The 27,072-nt window shown below is 39.7% G+C and overlaps 1 protein-coding gene across 1 annotated transcript in view; it reads right to left on the reverse strand.

The window, feature by feature from the left end:
• Tmem131 (transmembrane protein 131) overlaps positions 1 to 27,072 on the reverse strand; it is a 156,356-nt gene that overhangs the window by 88,775 nt on the left and 40,509 nt on the right. The window contains 2 exon segments of the mRNA XM_038342315.1: positions 5,905 to 5,945; positions 22,479 to 22,540. Of these exon segments, the coding sequence (XP_038198243.1) occupies positions 5,905 to 5,945; positions 22,479 to 22,540 (103 nt within the window).

Raw genomic sequence — 27,072 nt, forward strand, 5'->3', positions numbered from 1 at the left:
CTGAACTCACTGTTCTCCTGCCTCAGCCTCCTGAATGCTGCAACTACAGTTGGTGAGGGAAGGGCCACCATACCTGGACACAGTATTTCTTTTAAAAAATGTGGACCACTTGAACCTAAACACCTAGCATTCATTGGAAATGCAAATTACAAAGGTCCATCTTCAGAATCTGATTATTACATGTAGCACAAAGATCAGAAACCTGAATTTTTAAACACAATCTCTAACATCTGGCAACTGCTATTCTACTCATAATGGATTATTTCAAAAATAGATGGAGAAGGGGCAAGTAAAATTTTAGAGCCATCAACAGTTTAGTAGTTCCCAATGATTTTTACAAGAGACAGATGAGCAGAGACTTCAGACAAATGAACAGGATTTCCCCTGTATAATATAGATACACATCAATTTTAGTTTTAATACGAATTTCACTAATGATAATGATACCAAATGCCTTTTCATGTATTTACCGAACTACTTATCTGTTCTGTTTCCTTTCTAAGACTGAGATACTATCTGAATTATGAGGCTGCCTATGTATTACAGACATTCTCAGACATGGGCACAAACAATACATTTATCTTGTCTTTTCTGAGAGTGTTGTCTTAAATAGCAAACATTTTTAATTTTAATGAAATCTAATTTACCATTTTTCTTTGATATATGTTCTTAGTATCTTAAGAAAAAATTTCTGAGGCTGCAAATAATTCTAATGAAACACTGACACATTATTCCAAGAATTTTATGCTTTCAGCTTTTATATATAAACCCACTACTGTCCATTATAAATGGGTTGGAGATTGGTCTGGGCTAAATAGGTAGACATTACTTCTTTTTACTTGTAGACATTACTTCTATTTATTTCAAAGTCATTTAGAAAGCTAAGAAAGACAAATAATTTATTCCATCTAAGAAACAAAATTAAATATAAGGGGAAAGTGTAATAATTGACAAAATTTAAACAAGAATTATAGGTCAGGGCTAGGAAGACAACTGGCTACATAAACATAAAAGAACCTGAGTTCAGATCCCCAGAACCCATGTAAAAAGCTGGGCATGGTTGCTTGCACCTGTAACCCCAGGAGTGGGGAGGTGTGTCTAGATAGGAGGATCACTGGGATTTGCTGGTCAATGGTCCTAGCTCCAGACTCAGTGAAGGATCTTGTCTTAAGAAAATTAGATGGTATTGAGCAGAACACGTACCCGCTGTGTGGGGACACACACCTGTATCCTAGCACTGGGAAGGAGGAAAAAGGATTACTGGGCCTTGCTGGCCAGCCTGTCTAGCCAAATCTGAGCTGCAGGGTCAGTAAGAGACCCATCTCAACAACAAAGGTGCAATTGAGGGAGACATCTAAGGTCAACTTCTGACACTCTCTCTCTCTTTCAGAGCTGGGGAGATGGCTCAGCCTGTGAAAGCACTTGCTAAAGAAGTCTGAAGACCTGATTTTCATGCCCAAGTAAAAGAAAAAAGTCAGAGCAGTGGTGTGCACCTTTAACCTTAGCACTAGTGTGTTAAGATGGGAGTTGGAGACAAAATAGTTTACAAGTTCATAAAACAGACAGCTTAGCGTATACTGTACAGCAGAAACAAGGCAGACTCTGCTTCCACAAGGTAGAAAGTGAGAACCAACTTGAGAAAAGCTGTCTCTGGCTTCCACACACTTACATTCACACCTCCACACACCCACATCCCACAGAAAATAATTAATTTTAAAAATAATTTTTAAAAGGTGGCACAAATGTTATGGGTATAACCAGATACTTTTTGATTGGCTCTAAGGCCTACTTCATGATATGGAATTCATACTAAGAATCTGTGGCTGAATAGGTCATAAACCCTAGACCTAATACTATTATGCTAACTGGACATATGTTGAAACAACTCGAATATCTTATCACAATGCTCACAGATCAGAGCATCCTCTCAAGCCTTTCTAAGAAGTTTGACCTTGCAGCAGATGGCAATTAACACAGAGACCTTCACCTGGGCAACCTATAGACAGTAAGAGACTATGAGTGCTCAGCCCTAAATGGTACATTCATATCACATCCCTCCTCTTAAGGCTCAGAGATCATGGGGGTGGGGGGAAGCAAGACCTTAGGTGGGAGATAAGAAAGGAAACAGTGTTTTCCAGATGCACTTCATGAGATCTGGACAAGCTCCAGCCTGATCAAATCCCAGCATAGAGATGGGCACAAAATTCCACCACTAGGTGAGCTATTGACATATTAACATTTGGTGGGGAAAGGAGAGTCAGCTTTCTTTATGATGTGATCCCGATTAGGTCCACCATGCACCAGGGCAGGAGTCACTCCCAAAACCAGCTGCGCAGCACAAACTGGATTTGGTGGAGAGAGGAAAGAAATAATAATCTCAAAGTTCGGTAGGAGGGTAGAGAGAAGGTGAATATGTTCAAAACAGATTGTATGAAATTCTCAAAGAATTAAGAAAATATTGTTAAAAGGTAAAGTATTTAGCATGAGTCTAAAACAAAGTCCATTTTTGTATAGAGCGTGTGATGAAGCCACACGCTTTTTAAGGAGCCTGACACGCCTGATGCTCACATGGCTGTGCACTCATCACACCCCGGGCTTCAGTCTTCCATGGGCTTTGTGTTTTCTAGCTTATTGGCGGCTTTTTGGTCCCTTGGCCTCCTTTTCTATCATTTAAAAACAACTACTGAGTACCCTTTTATCTCTGTGACTACTGTACTAGCGGCACACCTTTGTTCTTCCTCAAAGTGGCCTTGACGGTTCCAGGGTTCATCTTATCACGTCTATGAATAATGTCACTTTATGTACAAGGTCAGATTAGAGTGCACCTCTTCTATCCACCACTCCCGTCCTTTGTTCAACTGTAAGACATGTGATGCACACCATGCAGTAAATCTCATAAAATCTAATTATTTGTTTTTATAAAGCTGCTAATTAAAATTTTAATCAGGAAACATTTTTAATATATATCAACTTGTTTTGTCTTTTCTGGCGCTCTTCTTTGGTTAAATCTGTTTCCACCTGGAATGGCCACTAATGTTTCCTAAAAAGCCAGTTTGCTAGACAAGGGCTTCTCCCTTAGCCACGATTGTCTTATCTCTGTCGGGCAATGTCTTAATTTTTACAGTATATTTCCATAAGGTGTGGCATTCTACAATGGCAGGTTTTCCATGTGATTCTTTAAAGATGTCACCTTATGTGGTGTTTTGGGTATGTATGTGTATGGGAATGCATTGTTTTGTGTATGCATCTGTCTCTGTCTGTCTCTCTGTCTCTGTCTCTCTCTCTCTCTCTGTGTGTGTGTGTGTGTGTGTGTGTGTGTGTGTGCACGTGTGCGCGCGCATAGGCCAGAAGTTGATGTTGAGTGTCTTCATCACTCTCCACATTATAGATGGAGCTAGTCTCTCAGTGGAATCTGGAACTTGGAACTTGCCAATATGACTGATCTGGCTGGCTAGTCAACTTGCCTCAGAGATCCTGTCTCTATCTGTAACAATGCTTCTGAGATGGAGAAGGGATCTGGGAGGCAAGCTGACTAGTACCTGAATAAATATTCTCATTTCATCTCAAAATAGCTTTATACAATCACACTGCATTACACTCTATGTAATATATGCCACACAGTGAACTCATTATCCCAGTTTGTAAAGAACAATTTTGTTCAGTCTTTTTTTTTTTTTTTTTTTTTTTTTTTTTTTTTTTTTTTTTTTTTTTTTGGTGAACTGATGTTAGGTGCTCCGATTTCTAAGCCCCCACCAAAAACTCCTCACCCTAAAACAGATCACGCACAGCAGGTGCCCTCCTGTCAGAAAACAGTCAGTACCAGTAACAGACCCTGAAGTCACAAGTTAACCTGCACTTGGCTTAAAGACTATTTAGATGATTGAGACATCATTTAGGGCACTTGTGTTTCAGGTGCCATACCCCTTAACAACAAAGTCAGCATCTGATTTCAGTACTCTCTTCCAATGTACTAGGGTCTTCCACAAATGAACTTCACCAGAACTTGTATCTCTGCTGTCCTCCAAGTTCCTGAACACGGGGTGCATCACCACTCCAATATATAGAGGAATCTAAGATGCTGCAAGCAGGCTGCTATCTCTTGCGTCTAACACTTCACCAGTTATTCCCAATCATGTCGACTTTCTTCCTTCACATTCTTTCCTGTCTAAATCCTTCCTGTGCTACAACTGTCTTCCTGAAAGCCCACAGAAAACATAGTGAATAATGGAAGATTCCATATTCAATGAGACAAATAAAGAATACAATACTAGATGTCAAGTTAGAAGACTGTGTCATGTGGGTGATGGGAACTGAACCCAGGTCCTCTGCAAGAGAAGTGCTCTTAACCACTGAGTCACCTCTCCATCTCAAAGCCCAGACTTTGATAATAAATATCATTTCCGTAAACATAAACCAATTCCATGGCTGATTTTCACTCTCCTAGAATCAAGGTTTGCCTTCCTTTCTATTATGTTGATTCTAGATGTGTTAGTTCCAGAGTTCATAGAGCTCATGAGAAGTTACTAAGGTCTTACAAACCTGATACTCTTACAAGATAAGGGTAATTCTGCTCAGAGTAAAGACCCTTATACATGACAAGTTCAGAACTACATTTTGCATCTTACATGTGCCTGAAAGGCCCATGATTGGAGACTTGGTCCCTAGAGACACTGTTAATAGGTTAGACAGGGTGAAAGGTCATCATCAGTCATTGGGAGCATGTCTTTGAAGGAGCGTGTAAGACCCTTGTACATCTCTTGACTCTTATGACGAGGTCAGAAGCTTGGTTTCACTATGCTGTGCTGGGATGTAAATTTCTAAAACTATGGGTCAAAACAAACCTTTTCTCTTTGCCAGTTGATCATTCCAGGTCTTTGTTATAGTAACAGGAAACATTCCAGAATAGTGTGCTATCTAACTGTACTATGTGAGAATTCAGATTTAATCTGGGTTTTCCAAACGTAATATTTAGAAATACATGGCATAAAGCCATGGAACACACCTTATGCCAGCACTTGGGAGGCAAAGGTAGATAGATCTTTTAAGTCTGAAACCAACCTGGTCAACATAAAAAGTTCCAGGCCAGTTAGGTTTACATAGTAAGATTCTGTCCCAAACAAAACAAAACAATACAGAAAACAAAAGAAACTCTTTTAATTCCACTGATCGAGAATAAGACCACTACCACAGTTTAAAGCCAAATTTGAAGCAAACTTTAATACTGGCCAGGTCCAATCACAGGTTCCTGCGAATTGATCCTGAGTCATGGTTTACAGCAACTTAAGAAGGAAAATCCAGAATTCATTGCATTTCTTATCAGGTCCAATAAGGGGCAAGCATACATCCTGACATACCTCCAACCTACAACCAGTTAGGAGCAAGCATATATCTGGACATATTTCCTGCCTATAAACCTCCCGCCCACAAGTGATTAAGCACGCCTGGTGCCTGTGGGTCAAAAAAACTTGTTTAGAGGAGTGAAGAACGTTGTTATTGCCTCCAGCATTTCAGCAACAATCTGTCCTTGAGTAAGAGGCTGTCAAGAGGCCCTGGATTTACTAGAATGAGCTATGTTAATTTCAAAACAACCAAGCAATCACAATCTGAGTTGGGACGTGCAACTATGCTTGTCAATCTCCAAGCTCTCTGACCATCAGACAAGGTGGAAATGGGCCTGAATTTTTTCAGCCTCCACACAGATCAGAGACATTTTTATTTCATAGACCTCTTAGGAAAGATAATTAAAACTTAAAATGCAACTTTGGCTCTTACAACGTGTCCTGTTTTTATAGTATAGTATTGCCTATTCATCAGAGAATGACCCAGTAAAGTGAGCAGAAGTATATAGGAACCACAGAAAAATGAAAGCATGTTTTCATGTTGCCATATGTAAGTCCTACTTACCTTTTCTGTTGATAAGAACTGAGGCCAAGTGTTGTCTCGGTCTGTAAAAGGAAGAATATAAGGATGAAAATGCTAAAACCCAGAGTTATTATAGATAAAAGAAATAACCAATTTTTTTGGTATCTTTTACTTTCAGCCCATTCCCACAATTGATTTTCAGGTTAAACCACCTCCCCCCAAAAAAATCACATTAAAATAATAGGTCACACTCTGTAATTAAAATGAGAGACTAATCTGGTTCAATTTTAAACATCATATATGGAATACCACAAACTAATGTTATTGGTTACTTATGTTCGGCAAAGAATACAAACCCCATAGGAAAATCTCCTTCACAATCACTTCATATAAGTCATAAGCCCCAGAGTATTCACTTCCTTCCCAGTGAGGTGCTGGAGTCTAATGGCTGCTGCCATTATGGAGTTGAAGACACAGGGGAATCTGAGGGGAAACCCTAAGTAATAGACAGATATTTCTACACTGAGAAATGATTAAAGCAATACTGGGAAGACTGTGAAGAATACTAAACAAGTGATAGACATGAGGAGAGTGCATCTAAAGAGTTCATGCATGTTACACTAAACTGAAAGGAACAGTAACATGGAAGCCACACATGTAGTAAAAGAGGAAAGAACATGGTATATCCAAAAATCAGACTGCAAGTTTATGCACTTGAAGGAGTAAAGCATCAGAAAATAAGGCTTCAAGGCAAGGCGGGAGAAAAAAAAAGATGTCCACCCTGTTAAGATGCCATGACAACGTTTAGATCATGTACACTAGATGAAATTCAAGGGCCATGAGGCAGTAAGAGACCATCAGTATGGTCTGACTTAGTGTTAAGATAGTATTCAGGCTGTAGTGTAGAGGACAGCGGAGAAAGAAGTTGGGAGCAGTTACTGCAGTTCAGTGATGAAGGACATAAAGACCTCAATGAGGAAGTAAGAATGATAACACTCCAAGGAATATGCAGCCCAAGACTAGCTGCTATGCTATAATAATTAGGAAATCAAAACATGCCATTACTTTCTCCATTAGTAGTACTGTTTTCAAAAGGTATTCTGGTAAATGTGTATGGGGAAAGATAAGGTAGATGTGATTAAATGTTTTTAATTTTGAAAGTATGTGTTAAGCATACAGGAGTCTGTAAATTTCTTTAATATGCTTTAATAATACAGTTTGTGAGAATATGTATGAATCGATAAGAAACATTGAAAATGTTAATATTTGTTGGGTCTATCTGAATGGTTTATGAACAAGTTTATGAAAATTCTTCTATTTTCTATATTTAAAGAAAAATTTCTTTAATTTTAATTATTAAGTTATAGCTAAACACTCCCTCCCAAGAAGAGAAGAAAACATTTACAAGTCATGTATCTGTTAAGAGATCAATATCTAGAACATATAAAGAGCTCTGGATATAGATCAGTTGGTACAACATATGCCTAGCATGCACAAGAAGACCCTGGGAGCAATGCCTAGTAAAACAAAACAAAAAAAAAAATGTAGGTTAGGGGACAAAAAAGTTGGTAAGACATTTTCCCAAAAGACACACACACTGGCAGCAGACACAGAGAAAAATACTCAACAACAATAATTCATTATGGAAAAGCAAAGCAAATATATAGCACTATTTTCTATAAGCTAGATGGCTACTCAAAAATAATTAACTAAAAAGAAGGAAGAAGGTAGAGCACATAAACAGGCAGGTGTAGTAGCTGCCCTGTAGTTCCAGACTGAAGAAGGAAGATCACCACAGGTTCAAGGCCATCCTGGGCTACAGAGTCAGTTCCAAGCCATTCTGGGCTACAGAGTGAGACTCTTACTCAAAAATCAAAAACAAAAACACCTAAACAAACCAGACTCTCTCTGTCTGTCTCTGTCTCTGTCTCTCTCTCTCTCTCTGAAAGGATGTGGAAAAATTGGTATTGGGGATATATAAAATAGCAAAGCTACTTAAAAATTAGCATATTGATTCTCAAAAAAACCTAAACACAGAATTATCACATAACACAATAACCTCACTCTGGAAAAATACCCCAAACCCCATACCAATACTAAAAAATAAACAAACAAAAGTCTCACAAACCACCAATCCTGAAAATGAGACTCAGACTGACATGTAAGCAGAACAGCTAAAGTGCTCTGAATGAATTAGACAAAGGTGGTTTACACATACACTAACACTACTCACCGGAAGGGAAGTGGGAAGGGGACGGGGAAGGGAAAGGGCGGGAGGGGAAAGAGGAAAGAAAAGGATGCTACTACTACATACTTCAATGTACAGACACTGAGAACTAACTCTGAGTGACATAAACCACTCATAAAAGACACATTCTGTGTGAGTACAGCTGCATATCACACTCAGAACACTCACAGTCATGGAGAGAATAGAGTCATAGATGCCAGGAACCGGGAACAGGAAGAATGGAACTAACTCCTTAATAGATAATGAATTTCAGCTTGGGAGGAAGAATGGAGTTAGACGATGGCGGTCACTGTTCAACAGTGAACATACTTAACACTGCTTAACTATAGACTTAAAATGGTAATTATACTTCTAAGTCACATAAGTTTTATATACATTTAAAAACCCTCTAATAATCAAAACAGTAGTACTGGCATAAAGATAGACTAATGAAACTTGGCAAGTCATGTATAAGTCACCTCATTTTCAACAAAATCATTAATGATATTAGTAAAGAACCAAATGTCTTTTCAACAGATGGTACCAGAACAACTAGATGATGTAGTAGGAAACATGAGCCTTTACCCTATTTTATATTATGCATACAAATTAATCTCATGGTGTGGACCAGTTGGTGACCACTGCTGCTTGATAAAGTTCCAGCATTTCGGCACTGTAGACCACACTTCTCCAGCACCTTTTTAACTTTCATTTGTATTGATTCTCAATATTAATGTCTTTCCCTCAATTAATATTGAGAATGTATTGATTCTCAATATTAATGTCAAGGTGTAACTCTGTTCCAGCCGTCTTACAGACACCTGCATGTTCCTGGGGAAAGAGTGCTGCCCCTTCATCAAGGAATCTGGCTTGGTGGAAACTACTATTGAGTCACTCCACAAACTGTCTGAACAACTTCATCAATACAACCAGGGCACATCTCCATTCCATTCTTTCTGGCGGTCTTCATTCTTCTCAGGTAATTTTTATTTCCCCTCTCCTAGCAGCTTGTCTTCTCTGCTTCCTCCAGGAACAAAACGTGAGGTCTCCATGATGGCAGTTAATCAAATGCTTCTTCATCCATACCTCCCAATGAGTACGAACCCACTGACTCCCGACACCCCCTCCCCACTTTGCCCCATGCCAACAGGAAGCCAAATTTGAACCTATATCCAAAAAGGTCAAGATGTTTGGCTGGAGCTTCCAGCTGCCGCCTATGAAAGCCCCATTTCTCTTTCACCACACTCCACTCTCTCAGAGGCTCTCCAACAAAGAAAAATCATCAAAAAGTCCAGTTCTGAATTCTTGGCGGCAGCGGCAGCTCCTCCCCTGAAGTTGTCAGCTGCCCAAGTTCCCACGCAAAGCGTTATATATGGGCACAACCCAGCTGTGGCAGACATGTCATCACCCCTTTGCCTAGAGGGTACAAAGGCACCCTGTCATATTATTTCAGCCTTATTATTTCTCCTGCCCCTTCTCCCACTTCCATCTCTGGGGCTGAAGGACTCCCCAGGAAGTTGCTTTGTTCAAAATAAACCTGTTCTTTTACTTTTTTAGTATGGCCTGATCTGGCTTGCTGCATTAGTGAAGAAATCTATTATAGGGATACAGAAAACCTATTAACTAGGCACACCTGAGTTGTAGAATTATTTTAACTAGGCAAAGATGTGGTATATTTGTTTGTGCTGTGGAATATACTTTAATTATGTAATGGTGTGTTACATTTGTTTATGCTGCATTTAACAATGTAAGGTTGTGTGTTTAATTATGCAAAGATGTGTTGCATATGTTTTACCTTGCCTGTATAAGGCACCTGACGGTCTTATAAAAAGCTGAATGGTCAAAAGCTAGGAAAAGAAATGATAGGTGGGGCTGGTCGGAGGAGAGAATAATAGGAGGAGAAATGTAGGCTCACAAGAAGAGGAGAAAAGAGTAGAGATAATGAAGAGAGGCGCCTGGGTTAGAAACAGGCAGCCCTCAGCCAGACACTAGAAACAGTAAAAGTAAGATACACAGAAGGAAAGAAAAGTAAAAAGCCCCGAGGCAAAAGGTAGATAAAGAGAAACAGGTTCATTTAAAAGAGCTAGCCAGAAACAAACCTAAGCCAGCCAAGCATTCAAAACAAGTAAGAAGTTTCCTTGTCATGTTTTGGGAGCTAGTTGGTGGCTCAAAAAAAAGGAAAAAGAAAAAAGCCTGGTATACAACTGATTCCAGGATAAAATTGTGGGGACCCACAAATTTGAGTCTGTTCCACCTTGAGTTTATTTTTGCTTTTTCAAAGTTGCTAACAACAGGTGTGGCTACACACCCTCTGATGTAGGGTGTGGTTACTTGGTGTTTTGGACATTAAGATGGCCATAGAGGTGGATCCGCTCCACCCTGACCAAAGGTCAGAGAATTCAAGTATACTCCTGCTCCTTCACTTTAAAATAGGAGGTTTGACATAGGGAATGGTTGTCTACAGGATACTTGGTCTAGGGTGTGTTTACTTCATTTCCTACCAGAGACATCAAATGCTTTACTCAGGAAATGATGGCTTGATGTCTCAAGCACTGAAGCAAATAACTGTTCTGGTTGTCCTTTGTATCATATTAAAGCAGTCTTTTGCCTTCTTCCCCCTCTTTTGTACTGGGTACAAAAGCATATGAAAAATAAACACAGGTGAATTTGATATTCAGTATCCACTGAGTTGCCCTCCCGGTACTATCCTGTGTCTCTGTATTTCTTTCATATCTCTGTTCCTCCTACCTAATTTCTAATCCACACGCCCCTACCTTCCCTGGAACCCATCCCATCATGGCTGGACCATGCAGAAGACACCCCAAAGTGTGGTTTAAGACATAAAATTCAGATCCAGAGTCTGAGGCCATGGAGGGCAAGAGTTCAGTTAATAACTATAAAAAAAATCAGAATGGTATGGTATTATGAATAAATAGTAAGACATTGGGATCTTCCCTTTTGCGTTATGAGGGGAACAGGCCCATATAGTAAGACTAGGAAACTGTAGTATAGTGCATGGTCTCCAGAAAACGTCCTTTTCTCAAGGTCAGGCATTTGGATAAGGGTCTCCGTACCGTGGAAGCTTGCTAAAGTAGTCACTCTCCTTATATCTGGAAAGAGGAACTTGTGGCCCTTTCATTTAACAGGACAGCTGCCTATTGTCAAGGTCAATTCCTCAATCTTTGATCTCAAGCCACAGCCTAGCTCACAGGCCCTCTTTTCTCCCATTTAATCCTATGTGCAACTATATAATATTCTTTTTACAATTAAAACACTGCTGGCACCCATCCTGATTCACCTTCAGATTTTGTCCCTTTCCCATCCCCACCCCCCACTGACTCCACTCATCCTCTTTGGGACCTGAACCTCTTTGGCAGTCTCACAAAAAAGTATTTTTAAAAAAATATCACAGCTCTATAGAAAAAAATGAATTCTAAAGCTTCAGCAACAAAACTATCTTTGCAACTCTGGAATAAGCAAAAACTTCAACAACAACAACAACAACAACAACAAAAACTATTATCCATTAAAAACAAAACAAACCCAACCAAAAAGACTAGTTGTCAAAACATACATTTCCTAAAAGACTCTGTAATGAAAACAAATTGGCAAACTACAAATTAAGAGAAAGTATGTGCAAATATTTGATGAAGAGGACTTTTACCCTAACTAATCAACAAATATTGAATAATGAGAAATACGGTATTTTACAGCATGCTATTATGACATAAATTAAAGCCACAACAAGATACCACACTTATAATAAAATGTTCAAATTAAAAAGAACTATGCCAAGGATTGTTGGGGTCTGTGGACCCCCAGATCCTGAATTTCCGGTGACCCCTGTCTGCCTCAGTAAACAATGCTTGTAGTTGCTCGAGCAAACAACTTGTTTTCCTGTGCTTGCAGCTGCTGGGCATGAGACCCTTAGGAGTTCCTGATGGCAGAGAAGTGGCTTCTGGTGGGCTTGCAGCTGAGAGTTGGGGCGTGGCCATTGGTCAAGGAGACCCTATATAAGCTGCCCTGGAACACAATAAAGTTGGTGTTCTTGATTCAAGGGGGGCATTCTTGTTTCAAGGATGATGTGTGTGTGTGTGTGTGTGTGTGTGTGTGTGGTGTGGTGTGTTTTAATCTCCAGTCCCTTGCCCAACTCGTGAACCATCCTGTAGTGCAGGTGCTACAAAGGATCAGCAAGATTACCGGGTAACTGGAATGCTCATGCAGTGCTGATGGGAATGAGAGTAAATGCTTTATAAAAAGCATGGCAATTTCTTACACACAGATGTGTGCCTTCTAACTGACACAATCACTTCAACTGCTAGGTATCTGCCCAAGAAAAACAAGCATTTATCTGTATAAAGACTTTGATACAAATGTGTAATGATGTTTTGTTTGTGCTCTAACAAATAAAACTTCTCTGAAGATCAGGGGGTGGAGTTAGCTATTAGTTAACTATAGAGGTCTGGAGGTCTGTACAGACAGAAAGTGATATAGCTGGGCGGAAAGAGGAATATAAGACAGGAGGAGACAGGAGCTCAGCCCTTTTTCAGCTGAGGAGTTAGCAAGGTAAGAGTTAACTGTGGCTTGCTCCTTTGTCTCTCTGATCTTTCAGCATTTACCCTCATATCTGGCTCCAGATTTTTATTATTAAGACCAATCAAAACTCGTGCAACATGAATGTTCCCAAAAGCTTTGTGATAAGTCCAAGAACAATCCAAAGTTCTGCTAAAAGGCAGACAGGTTCATAAACTGTGGCATACCAATAGAACTGAATACTTCTCAGCAACAAAAAGACAAATTATTAATTTATACAATAGCATAAGTAAATTTCACAACTATTATAGTGAGTGTTGGAATCCAGCGACAGAGAGCTGACCAGAGGCTACCTAAACATGGGGAATTGAGAATACAGTAAACTGCTGGGGAAGGAGGATATGACCATTATTTGACTGTAGTTATGATTTCCAGGTGTAAAATAGTATGTCAATCTCTCTAATTTATGTAATTTAAACATGTACACTGCATGCTGTTCATATATTAATGAAGGATGATCAAAGAATTTAAGCATAAGGAGCTATGATCCCATGTGAACAGAAACAAAACTCAGGAAATCTATTACCCTGTATGTTGAGGAATAAAACATAAAGATAACAAAGCAAAAGATCAGAGACAAAAAAGCAAAATTACTCACGCTAAGGAATTATATACCATTGCATTAGCTGGTATTCAGTAAGAAACAAGATTAGAAAAACAAAATAAATGTTTCTTATTTAAGTATAAACCAAAGACACAACAGAAATACCAATCATTTAGTTATAATTGAAATCTCACATCAGGCAAATGCCATGCTTTAAGTGTTAAAAGGAGAAAATGGCATTAAATAGTAATTTGAATGAGGTAATTTGATAAATAAAAGCTTTAACTCATCTTTAAAGGGTATCTTAAAATTGAACCTAAAAATGGGAGCAGCACAACAAAAAAATAAAAAATAGTGCAGAAAGCATAAAGATTAAAAAGATTAAACACACCATTAGTAAGACTAAATGACAACTTATTTTTTTTTTTAATATTTATCGAGCTCTACATTTTTCTCTGCTCCCCTCCTTGCCTCTCCCCTCCCCCAGGGTCCCTATGCTCCCAATTTACTCAGATCTTGTCTTTTTCTACTTTCTATGAAGATTATATCTATGTAAGTCTCTCTTAGTGTCCGCATTGGACAACTTATTTTTTAAAAAATGATTGTTTCAAAAATTAAAGCTTAACTATAAACAATTCAAGTAAAACATAAACAAAAATAGGACGTATGTCAAAAACAAATATTAAAGCAAATAATGGTTGTGACATGAGTAACTGTACTGTGAAAAGGTTTGATAATGTTTTTTTAAACATTTATTTATTTATTATGTATACAATATTCTGTCTGTGTGTATTTCTGCAGGCCAGAAGACGGCACCAGACCCCATTACAGATGGTTGTGAGCCACCATGTGGTTGCTGGGAGTTGAACTCAGGACCTTTGGAAGAGCAGGCAATGAATGCTCTTAACCTCTGAGCCATCTCTCCAGCCCCCCAAGGTTTGATAATGTTGAAGTTTCTTAAACACAAAGGGGGTTGGGAGTATTGAAATGTAAACAAAGAACAAGAGTAGGTAACTCACTCCAGAAAAACAGAGGCTGCAGAAGTAGCTCAGAGGTTAAGAGCCCCTGTGTTGTGGGATATTTGTACACTGTGTTAAAATGTATTGCTGTGTTTGGTGTAATAAAAAGTTGAATGATAGCTAGGCAGGAGATATAGGAGGGATTTCAAGGCAGAGAATAAACTCTGAGAAGAAGGCGGAGTCACCAGCCGGACATGGAGAAAGCAGCAAGAACTAGATGGAGAGATGAAGGAGTCATGTGATAGAACATAGATTAAAATAAATTCATTATGTCATAAGAACTAGTGGGACAAGCCTAAGCTAATGCCAAGCTTTCATAATTAATAAGTCTCTGTGTCGTTATTTGGAAAATGCCAGTACAGAGAAAGACTGGTTACACTCCAGTTGTTTTTGCTGAGGACCTATGTTCAAGTCCCAGAACCCACATAATGGCTCACAATCACCTGCCACTCCAGTTCTAGGGTGTAATGGTAGACCAGTGCAGTTCCCCCAAGGGGAGGCAGAAGGCCTCAAGGGGTGACGGATCCCAGGCAGGGAGTCGCGGGGGGGGGGGGGGGGGGGGGGGGGGGGGAAAGACTTCAGCGGGTTGGCAGCAGGGCAGCTGGTCCTACGAGGAGTCATGGAGGGTGAGAGACGAGACAGAAAGGCACACCATGCAGAGAAAGTGAGTATTTATTTAGTGGGTTATGAAGGGAAAGGGAAAGGAAAGGGGGGAAGAGCAGAAAGAGAGAGAGAAAGAGAGACAGAGAGGAGAGAGGGAGGAGGGGGAAACGAAAGGAGAAGCTACTTCTTCAGGAGAGAGAAAACCTTAGGTAGATGGGGGTGGGGTTTGTCTCTTAAAGGGACAGGAAAGACCATTACATAGGGTCTCTGATGTCTTCTCTGTTCTCGGTGCACATCAGACATGAAAGTGGTGCATGTGTACATTTGTGGAGGGAAAAGTTATAGAAAATGATCCACAACCATCTGAAAAAGATGATTGCTTCATTAAAGAATAAAAGTCTACAGAACACAATCGGATTTCATCAGCTGAGGGAAGGGACCTTTGATCTATCACACCCCAAGATAGGGTGTAACAGGAGTATTCTGGGCTCTAGAAAAATATCTGTATCATATACAGTGGGCCACCTATCATAAATCACTGACACTAGTGTTTCAAAAGAAAGTTCCCCAAATCAGAGAAACCCAACATGGTAATCCTCAAGTTAACACAAATTCTTCTACCTCCCTATCCAGAAGAGCACATTAGAGACTCCTTCCCACCTGCAATTCATGCATGCAGTGCTCACCACTGAACACAACCTCTCAGATGGCTACCCATCTCTAAAAAGGAGTCACAAGGGGAAAACAGGCTATTTCAATCAAGCACACTGGCCTTAGGGATCCCTGTGAGCTGAGAGTAAGGTCTAGGGGCTTTCATGCTGATAGTGCAGGAATGGACCATGTGTCCGGGCCCTGAACATGCTGGGCAATTACTACCACTAAACTACTTCCCCAGCTCTTAAGAAGAACATTTTTTAAATTTTATTTTTATCTTACATGCATTGGTGTTTTGCCTAAATGTATGTCTGTGAGGGTGCTGGGTTCACTGGAACTGGAGTTACAGACTATTGTGAGCTGCCATGTAGGTGGTGGGAATTGAACCCAGGTCCTCTGGCAGTGCAGCCAGTGCTCTTAACCACCGAGCCATCTCTCCAGCCCAAGAAAAAGCATTTTTTATTGTCACAAATCATGTGCTATTTCATCAAGGGGGTAAAGACCAGAGGTTTAATAACCACTCTAAGATGCAAAGGACAGTCTTCCTTAATGCCCCCCCAACAATGAACTACTTAGTTCAAAATGTAAATGTTATCAAGACTGAAAACCATGCTATAACCTAAACCTTAGAATATGTTATTAATTATAGTTTTCCTTTATATTTACGTCTGCATAGATGTGCATGGCACAGGTCAATGTTGGGTATTTTCCTCTATTGTTCTGCACCTCATTTCTTCAGACAAGGGTCTCTTCTCACTGAATCTGGAGGTCAAGGATTTGCCTAGACTAGCAGGTTAATGAGCTCCAAGAATTCTAATATCACTTTCTCCCAGGGCTCAGGTTACCAATATGCACAATGCCTGGGTTTTTTTTTTTTGGGGGGGGGGGGGGGGGGGGGGGATCCTAATTCAGGCCCTCAGAAAGAGTAAAACACTTTAAGCCATCTACCAGCTCCCTTTGTACTTGTAGTAACATCTTCTTGCATTATAGTGTATGGCTGTCATACCAACTGTGGATATTTCCAATGGCCTTTAGCTTAATTAAAAATGGCTATTTGTGGTACAAAATTAGTTGCTAGGTTATAAAAATGCATATGTAGTGTAAGGAAACAAAACTATGCTTGCAGAAAACAAACACCAGTGGGAAATTAATCCAACCATTAATCTATATTATATTTGGATAGTGGGATACAGAGTAATCTCCCTGGTTCAACCCTATAGTGCAGTGGCTAAGAACTTGTTCTTCAGAGGAAATTGCTTGGTTTTGAATCCTAGCTTTATCACTTACCTAGTCACTTACTAATTTACTTATTTTCTGTGCATTAATCTGCTCACCTATATCATAAAAATTATCAAAAAATTAATGCTTATAACATGTACTTAAGAATTTAGAGGACTGGAGAGATAGCTCAGCAGTTAAGAGCACTGGATGCTCTTCCAGAGGTCCCGTGTTCAATTCCCAGCAACCAAATGGTGACTCACAGCCATCTGTAATGAGATCTGATGCCCTCTTCTGGCCTGCAGGCATATGTTCAGATGGAGCACACATACCTTAAACAAACAAATAAATACCACAATAATTTAGACACCAGGGCTCTAGGTCAGTGACAAAGTGCTCTAGCACACACAGCCCCTAAGACTGACCTCTTAAACAACAACACAGAGCATGCCTAGGACTTGGCAATACAAGAAGTATTACTTTTCTCTTTACCAAGTTTTCTGTCAACTTTCACTAATGTTTCCTGTAACTCAAGACTCCGTGCTTATTAAAATAAACAATTGGTATTCTAAGCCTGCATACAAGTCAACCCCACTCCTTCTCCCTTCCTTTTCCTTAAGGGAACAGAAGCCTGCTCCTAAGATGATTTAGAGGAGACAGTCATCTAGAAGCCACAGACCAAGCGACTCTGTCTCTGGTTTAAGCCTGCTTCCCTGGTACTGGGACAGCTGCTTTTGTACCACAGTAACAAAAGCTGGGTAGTTATAATGGAGACAGCTAGCACCTGAACCCTCAGACAATTAATGTATGATCCTTACAGAAAGATTGCCAACTTCTTGCTTAGAAAGTCAATAGAAGCAGTATCACAGTACCTCATTTCCAAAACCATTAAATTCCTATACAAGAAAATCCTTCATAAGACAGCATGATGTGCCGTATCTTCCCATGAGAAATTATGGAAAATACCACTCCTGGTGGACTCAAATACAATCCTGATTCTAAGTAGCCAGAGTCAGTCAAGAATCCAAGATGACAATTGTGTCCTTGCTCCATACACAGTTGTGCACTTTGGGGACTCCAGGTCACCTGTACTTCTGACAAACCAGATACAAATACAGGTTTGTCCATGATCTCCAGGCTTGATTATTCACTGAAACAGCTCATGGAACTCAAATAACATTCCATTTAACAATTTCAATTCGATTCTACAGGGATGGTGTTCCTGTCATCTGGATACCAGAATTTCCAGCCCCATGGCTATGTTTGCCACGAATGAAACTCTGGTATGCAGAACTTTGGTTACAGTCTCATATACTGATATACAAAAGGGGATTTCTGAAACAAAGCAACCAGGTTTCAGAACACACCTGTGTTCTGATTATCTACTGCTGCAAAATAAGCCTCTCCAGAGTTTAGTGGCAATTTGGGGTTGATGAAGCCTAAGTCACTAGTTCTCGCTCATGTCTTCTTTGGGCTTGCAGTCAAGTGCAAATTCAAGTTGCATTCCTAGGAAGGTTCAGATGTGCTAGTTAGCTGTCCAAGAAGTTCACTCACACGAGGGCTAAGTGATGCCGGCTGTTAGCCGTTAGCTCAGCTGGGACTGCTGATGGGTACAGATGGCCTCTCTATGAGCAGGATTTATCATATCGTGGTAACTGACTGCCCTATGGAAATGATTCACATCCAGGACTCAAGAGCTAAGGAAGAAGATGCCAGCCTCCTGTGATCCAGCACTAGCAGTGGTAGAACATTCTACCACACTGCATTGGTTAGGATACTATTGCGATTCTGCACAACATATATTGATTAGTTTCCCACCAAGATTTTTAATTCTCTCTAAACTGATCTCCAGATCCAATGTAATCACAATAAAATCCTAAGAGTGTACACAGATTTTTAAAGTGCATGTGGAAGGCAAAGGACGTTAGGACAACTAAGGCACATGTGCGGGCTCACTCTTGCGGAGTACCCATAACCTTGAATGTTATCTCCAGAAAGTCATTCACCTTGTTTCTGAGACAGTCTCTTACTGAGACTTGGAGCTCACTGTTTAGACTAGGCTAGCTGGCCAGTGAGTCTCAGGAATCCAGTTTTCTTATGTGGGTACTGAGGATCTAACTGGGCTCTGATGTTTGCTCTGCAAATACTTTACTGATCAAGCTTTCTTCCCAACCCCATCATGTGGTTCTTCAGCCAGACACAAAATATACAAAATAAAACAAAAACTGACAGAATAAACTTCAAGAATAAAGAATTTCTGTTTGTTTGAAGACACAATTACCTAACTCAAAAGATATTTCCAATACATATAACCACTCAAGGTTTAGATAATGAAATTAAGTTTGTAATTGATGGAAGATGATCCCAATAAAGAGCTTGTATCTAAAATTGCATAGGGAGTTCCTACTAAACAACAGAAAAACACACAGTGATGTAACAAGAGACACAGGAATGAAAATAAACAAATGCACTGACTTAAACGTAAATCAAGGAATTCTTGATGATGGGATTATAAAGTGGATCACCACTTTAGAAAACTACTGGCACTGTCTACTAAATCCAAAGACACAAGATGGCTTGGCAGGTGAAGGTGTCTCCTATCAAGACTGACCGCCTGTAGCCACACGGCAGAAAGAGCACAAACTCCACTACTTGTCCTCTGACTTCCACAAACACCCACACATACACATACACAAAACAAATCAAGAAAAAAAACTTCAGCTAAAGACACATAACCTATGACCCAGTAACGATTTTACTCTATGAGAAGCATATTCACTAAAAGAAAGCATTATTCATTAATAATAATAGCTGAAAACTAGAAGAAAGTCAAATATCTAAATATCTGTAACCACAGAAGGATACACAAATTGAGCGCATCCATACACTGTGAAAGCTGCAATTAAAACAAGTTTTTAATTCACACAGAAAACCTTAGAAACAAAATTCTGAAAAAAAGAAGCCAAAAACAGTACAAATACCACAAGTGAAACTATAGTACTTACAGTTTAAGGCTCAGATGGTTAAAACTATAGGAAAAGAAAATTGCCATGAAATCACTGGCTGGGAAAGAACCTGAGGTGGATCTGCCAGTGCTGGCTCATTTCTGCTCTTAGCATTTAAGCTGCGTGGTAAGGATATGGTGACTTGCTGTACAAATCCCCCACTACATTTTATGCACCTAGATATGAATTATAGCTCACAACTGACCCTTCAAAAATAATTTAAGTGGCTAATTAAAAAGACAAAAGATTAAACTGTATACGTTCCACCTATGAAGGTGCTAGAACTACACTCTAACTTTTTTTTTTTAATTTTCTCTGTAGCCCCGTCTATTCTTGAACTCAGAATTCTGCCTGCCTCTGCCTCTCGAGTGCTGGGATTTAAAGGCTTGAGCCACCACTGTCCGGCACATTCCAACATCTTAAAATTCTGTTTATTGCCAGGTGGTGGTGACACACACCTTTAATTCCAGCCCTTGGCTGAGGAAGAGGCAGGCAGATCTCTGTGAGTTCTAGGCCAGCCTGGTCTACAAGAGCTAGTTGCAGGACAGCTAGGACTGTTACACAGAGAAACCCTGCCTCAAACAAACAAACAAACAAACAAATAAAAACAAAAGTTTATTATTTGATAGAATAGTACAAACACAGAGCTGACACATCTTCCTATATTTTTTCCTCTTGCTTATCCTTCATTTCTTTATATGAGAGTTAAGTTAGAAGAATGATTAAGGCTCATAAATGGGAAAATGTTTATTACTTCATCTTATATATTCTAATCAGTTAGAAAAGAATGTTGTATAAAATGGGCAGCCACTGAATCCTGTCATGCTGAGCCTTAATGTAAACCTCCGATTGTGATACAAATTTCTCTAGGTCCCTGCCCATTTTAGAAATCGTTTGGTCTCCGTGTACTCTATGTAGTAAATGTATATAGTCTTTCCAAACAGGAGGGACAGGGCTAAAGTGCCACCTACAGAAATCAAAGGCTAAAGGAATTATGATTTCTATTTCTACTATGCTAAGTGGTAATCCAAGGGGTGTATCTAGGAAACTGCATGCACCCTGTGCTTCAGAAAACATTCTGAAAAAGTCTGCTGGGGAGGAGGGCTGGCTGGAGTCCTGCTCTAGCAATGAAATACTAAACAAGTTACCTTTCATGCACTTTATTTTCCTTAGCTTTATAAAGTAAAGAAAACACAATTTTGATCGGTTTTTGAGTTTGGTAAATTTTACCATCAAATTAACAATTACTATGAGCCAAGGCATGCAAAGGTAACATGAGGGTGTAGAACTCACTGTACAACATTAGGTTTTACTGTGGCTGAAATAGCAAAACATGCCACCTTAGTAGAACTATTACCTATATTGTCTTGACCTAATTTAAATGTTTACGTTCTCGTCTTTATTATAAGTTACAGGAATGTCTTTTCAAAATTATTAGTCAGGTATGGTAGTTCACATCTGTAATCTCAGCACTTGGGAAGGTGTGGCAAAAAATCATCATGCCTAGTCTTTAAGAGAGTTCCAGGCCAACCACGGGCTACAGTGTGATTTAAGTCACAAGTTAGATACAAGTAAAAATGTAACATGTACCACTGTAACAGTGCACATGCAGGCCGAGTTGAGTAAGACCCTTCTGAAACAAACCCATAAGGCAATACAGACAGATGCTCACACTGGGAGAAGACAGGACAGCTAGGGCAGTCCCAGTCCACAAAGTTATGGGATCCCGGGCTCTTCTCTTAACTTAGACCTTGGATTCCTTTGAACATAAAATGAGTGAAATATTTACCAGACAAGCTGACAACATGGTGCCTATCTTCACTGTGGTAGGTAAGTGAGGAAAAAAAAAAAAACCACCTTGTATGTCAAATCTCTAGAAAAGGGGGAAAGAGCCATAAAAACCGGAGTGCTGATGTGTTAACCCCACATGGCTCCAGTGAAGGCTTCCAAATCCATAGTCTCATCTATGGCCCTGGTTAAACATACTAGGTCCTAAAACACATGAATTTTTAAAAATTGAACCATAAGAAGAAGGGTTGGAATGGGAAGGAAGCACACAGAGGGAAAGGGGTGATAGTAACAATGTATTGTTTACATGTATGAACATATCAAAAAAAATTTAATTTTAAAAAAATCAAAAGAGTTGAAATGGACTTAGTGGCATATGCCTGTGATCCTACTACCGAGGAGGCTGAAGCAGAAGGATCTGAGGGCCTTCTCAACAGAACGGAACAAAACAAATCAGATTGTTAGTGAAGATGCCTCTTCAGCCCTGCAGCTCTTGCTCCCCAGCTGAGAGGACTGAATGGCTTTTCACCAGTGTCTGAGCTATAATCTAATTTCATGCATAATATAGTTAAGGACATAGATTCACATGGCAAGTAAGTGGAGGATATTTAGACAAAAGACAAAAACTTCCACTCTGCACAGAAGTTCTTTTTCTAGGTAAATGCTGAGGTCCCACATAGATGCAGTGTTCCACTCAATAGCTGATGAGGGGGGGGCTCACAGGCTCCACTCATCTGACCTGATCTCCACACCCTCATATCCTCAGGACACACGTACATTTACCTATAGCTTCCATACTACAAGGAGAACACTTTTTAGAGAAATGCTTACTCTAAATGATAGTTCCAATAGCTTTATGTAATACCTCCACATTGACTGTCTATAGTTCATAAAATGTACTTCAGAAAAACCAGTTACACTTTTTTCAAAGAAAACTAACAGTCATCTATCAGTCAAGCAATCACCTGCAGCAGGCCTCCGTCGTCAAAGCGCAGCACTTCTATGATGCTCTCCGACTGCATGAACGCTGCGAAGGAAACAAAACAACATCACCAGCAGGAACAGAAATCCAACCTCAATAAACTTTTACCATGAAGTAAATATAATTCTACATTTTAATATATTGCTTACTGGGGGGTGTAGGCCAATGGTAGGGCATTTGCTTAGCATGTGTGAGGGCCCTAGGGTCAATGCTGGCATCCAAAACAAACCAATGAAACATTGTTTCTTTCAGAGTAATGGTTATGAGGAAAATACAATTAACTCCTCAGAACTTTACCAACTTTAAAATGTTTTGCTATGTAACTGATTAATACTAGTAACAAGACAGCTTCAATAACTCAGCTGTGCAAGCTGCCTTGAGAATATCTACCCCTGCTGTTGTAAGAAAAAGGAGAGTAGTCAGATTCACTTGTGGCTGCAGAAGATCATAAGCATGTTGGCATTTATTTCACCTAAACTGATCAGCTGGAATTCTGTGCCATCTGCTCTACTGCAATGTCAGCATGCTTCGGGGTGGGCAGCTGAAGGGGACTTGGTGAGTAAGTGGATACGGAAAATAGCAAAGAAAAGAAATCTTATCCATTGCACAAGACAAGGCACAATAAACAAAGCAAAGACAAAATATGCAAAAGCCAGTATAGCTATTTTGTACAATATGGCAATGAAGACCTTAGTATGTACCAAAATTATCTGAAAGCTGTCCACATGTAAATCTGTGTGAAATTCCTTAGTTTTATTCATAACCATCTATACTATATTTACAAATGTATGAATCAATCCCCATCAAATAGGATGGTAGGGTCCGGAGGTGGGGGTGGGGGTCCACAAGTGGACCTGAAAATGAAACAGAATCTAAAAGATAAAAATCAAAACATGAACTGTATGGCAGCCAGAAAGGCTGTTCCCATAAGAGTTAGCAATTCTGATGCCACTGTACTGGAATTAAATAACTGAATACAGACATGGTGCAAAGTATGTTGTTTCCTCATAACTAGACTAAGAGTTTACATAGAAATGAGGGAGGCTAAAATTATTCATGTGGCAAATGCATTAGATTTGATGATACCAGCATGAACTCATGTTTGAGAGATACGGATTGTTACATACAGAAAGGCAGGCATGGAAACTGAAGAGAGGGATCAGCATTGAGAGCACTGGCTGTTCTTCCAGAGAACCCAGGTTTGATTTTTCAGCACCACGTGAACGCCAACAACATCTGTAACACCAGTTCTAGGGGTCTGACACCTTCTTCTGGCCTCTGAAGGGACATAGTACACCAATATGCAGGCAACCATACGTAATATAAAAATGAATAAATCTCAAACAACAACAACAACAATCCCAAGAGAGAAAGCCAGATGTGTACATATATTAGGACACAAGGCATGCAATTCCTTCCTCAGTCAATGACAGTCCAGCAGAAATGACCACATCTACCACCCAGAGCCTGAAAAGAATTAGAGCTTCTTGAGAAATGGCTGCTTCTAGGACATACACACAGTGGGACAAGAGCACCTAAGAGTATCAGAAAGCAGATAGTACTGAAAGGAAAACAACCCAACTATTTTAAAAACATACCAATGAGGATTCCTCTATAAGGGATTCCCAAATGACCAAATGATCTGAGCAACCAAACGAAGGGGCACTAGATTATAACCTCAAGTACAAAATAAATTCCCATGACTCCATACTAAAATAAGCAAATTATTGAATAAAAAATTGGGAAGAAGAGACAAATCTCCATACAGAAATACAAACAACTTATACAGAAACTGCTATCAAGAAGTAACTCCTAGTGGACATGGTGGCACATACATATAATCCCAGCATTGAGAAGGTAGAGACAGAATGTCGGTAATTGAAGGCCAGTCTCAGTTACACAGTGAGTTCAAGACCAACCTGGGCTTCACAAGACTGACAAAAGGGAGGGGTGTTACCCTTTACTTTTTAAATACAATATGGCGTCCTTCTAAAGAATACAGTATGGGAAGGGAGAGTTAACTTTACAGTGGCAAGACCTCAGCTAGATCAAGATGGACACCAACTGAAAAGTTGTATATGCACCCTTGATCTAAGAAAAATCCTCCCCTAAACATACAATTTCAGGCTAATCATGAGAAAAATCCTAGACAAATCCCAAGGGATAAGACTACAAAATACCTGATTAGTTAGTGATTCTCAAAACTGTCAAAGTCATCAAAAACAGACAAGGAAAGCCTAAGGAGTCTTAGATGGAATTCCAGAACATAAAGGAACCAGTGAACTAAAACTAAAGAAATTTGAGTAAAATATGGAATATCGTTAGTAAGAATGGTATGATATTGGTTTGTTAGTTGTTTAAAAAAATAAAAACACTTTAATGTAAAAAGTTAGTAATAGGAGAACTGGGAGTAGGGTAGATGAATACTCTGCTATCTTTGCAATTCTTTTATTTAAAACTGTCCTAAAATATAAAAGTTTATTTTTTAAAGGAAAGTGAATCAATAATGTATCATCTAGTGAATATGGAGTTCACTGGCTCCTATCTGCTGGTACGGTGGTAGAATTCAGGGGTGAAGCTCACTATGCAATTTCACATACCTGGCTTTTGCAATAGGACAAAGAGGAAGTTAAAGAGTGGTAAGAAATAAGATTGTCAGATAGCCTAACTAGATGTTGTTTTCCTGCTCACTGAGCATTCCAGACCCCTTCATGCAGTAATCCCAGAGATGTTATTTTGGGAAACCCCATTAATTATCTGCATTTTTTTCCACCACAGAGTCAAAGTGCTCCATTTCTGCTCACCTCTCCCAGTCTTTAGCACATATATGACATCTAGTAAACACTGCACATGTAGATGAAACCTATCTTTTTGCTTGGGTGACAGGAGTTTATCCCGGAGCAGGTAACCCTTCCTGGTTATGTTCCCTCTAGTGCTAGCTTATTATGTGTCTCAAAACTGCTACATATGCATTCTTTAGAACCTCTCTGCATAAAGTGGCAAAGCCCTCAGAAGAAAGTACCATGAACCCTACAGGCTCTGCCTAGCTTACCCACTCCACTCTTCATGCCTCTTATCTTCTAACACAAACTTAGAACTCCAGACCATCCACAAAACATCCTCTTGCATCCCTGAAGCCACGCTTACAATGACATAAGAACAATGCACTAGTAAGAATGGCTTCAACAGGGAGAGGCTCACAATGTGAAGTACAAAAAGAGCTTACTCAAAAGCTCTGCACCTGTTAACAGAGGAAACCAGTAAGAGGTGGATCTCTGCTGGCACCTGTTGCCAGCTGTTAAATAGGTTCACACTTTCATCCAGGTGATGAAAACAACAGCAATCTGAGTGCACTGTGCTCTTAATTAGATTTAAAAGAATACCAGGAATTTTATCACCTGGGAAAATGAATAGCAGTAGCTAGGATAGTTGTAATACATTGTATTACACATCATCAACATCACCAACTTTCTTCAAAGATATAGAAATAAACAGAATTTGTTATTTAATGAAACAAATTAGGATTCTTGGCTCTAGGTGACCAATAATAACTTTAAATTATATGCCTAGGACAGGAAGACATTAGCCACACACTTAATCCTTTCAAGTATTAACAACCACTAGCTTATAAAACAGAGAAAACTGTACAGAGTACTCAAGCAGCAAGGCATGGTGACACGTATTTGTAGTCCCAGCATCAGCAAAGGCAGAAGGACAGACAGTTTGAGGGCAACCTGGTCTAAACATGAGACCCTGACTCAAGAAGGGAAGAAAAGAGCAGGGCAAAGGGCAAGGAAGCCCAAGACAGAAAGGCAAACTTGCGAATCTGGGCTCATATTATAATAAGTGTTTTCTTCTCCTCAAGGTATTTCCCCTAATTTTATATCTTAATGAATCCCAAACTTCTCAATATTCTTTGGTCTAAGCAGCAATCAGATATAATCGAAGTAAATACTGATCGTTGTTATTAAACTTCAAGATATAAATCAGATACTATGATGCCATTATCAGATTTTCTATTTTTTTAAGATTCGGTATGTAGCCAGGCAGTGGTGGTAAACATCTTTAATCCCAGTACTTGGGAGAAGCAGGTGGATCTCTGAGTTCATGGCTAGCCTGGTCTACAGAGTGAATTCCAGGACAGCCAAGGCAACACAGAGAAACCCTGTCTTGAAAAATCACCCCCCACCGTGCCAAAAAAAAAATAGGCGGCAAAGGAAAGAGTATTCTGAGTTCAAAGTCAGCTTGGGCTACATGGCAAGAACTTGTGGAAGGAAGGAAGGAGGGAGGGAGGGAGGGAGGGAGGGAGGGAGGGGAAAGACAGACAATCAAGCAAACAAAAAGCACACTAAAGTGTTGGGTAATATTATTTTAAGGTGTGTGACTTTTGTTCATGCTTCATTTGTTTAATTCTGTGAAGCTGTGATTCTTTGCCTGTCTGATGGTCCTAATAAAGAGCTGAACGGCCAATAGCAGGGCAGGAGCAAGGATGGGCGGGGCTGCCAGGTAGAGAGTAAAAATAAAATAAGAAATGAGGAGAGGGGCAAACAACTTGAGAACAAGGGAAGGAGGCCATC

This window comes from Arvicola amphibius, chromosome 9 (assembly GCF_903992535.2).
Source record: "Arvicola amphibius chromosome 9, mArvAmp1.2, whole genome shotgun sequence".
Classification (NCBI taxonomy): domain Eukaryota; kingdom Metazoa; phylum Chordata; class Mammalia; order Rodentia; family Cricetidae; genus Arvicola; species Arvicola amphibius.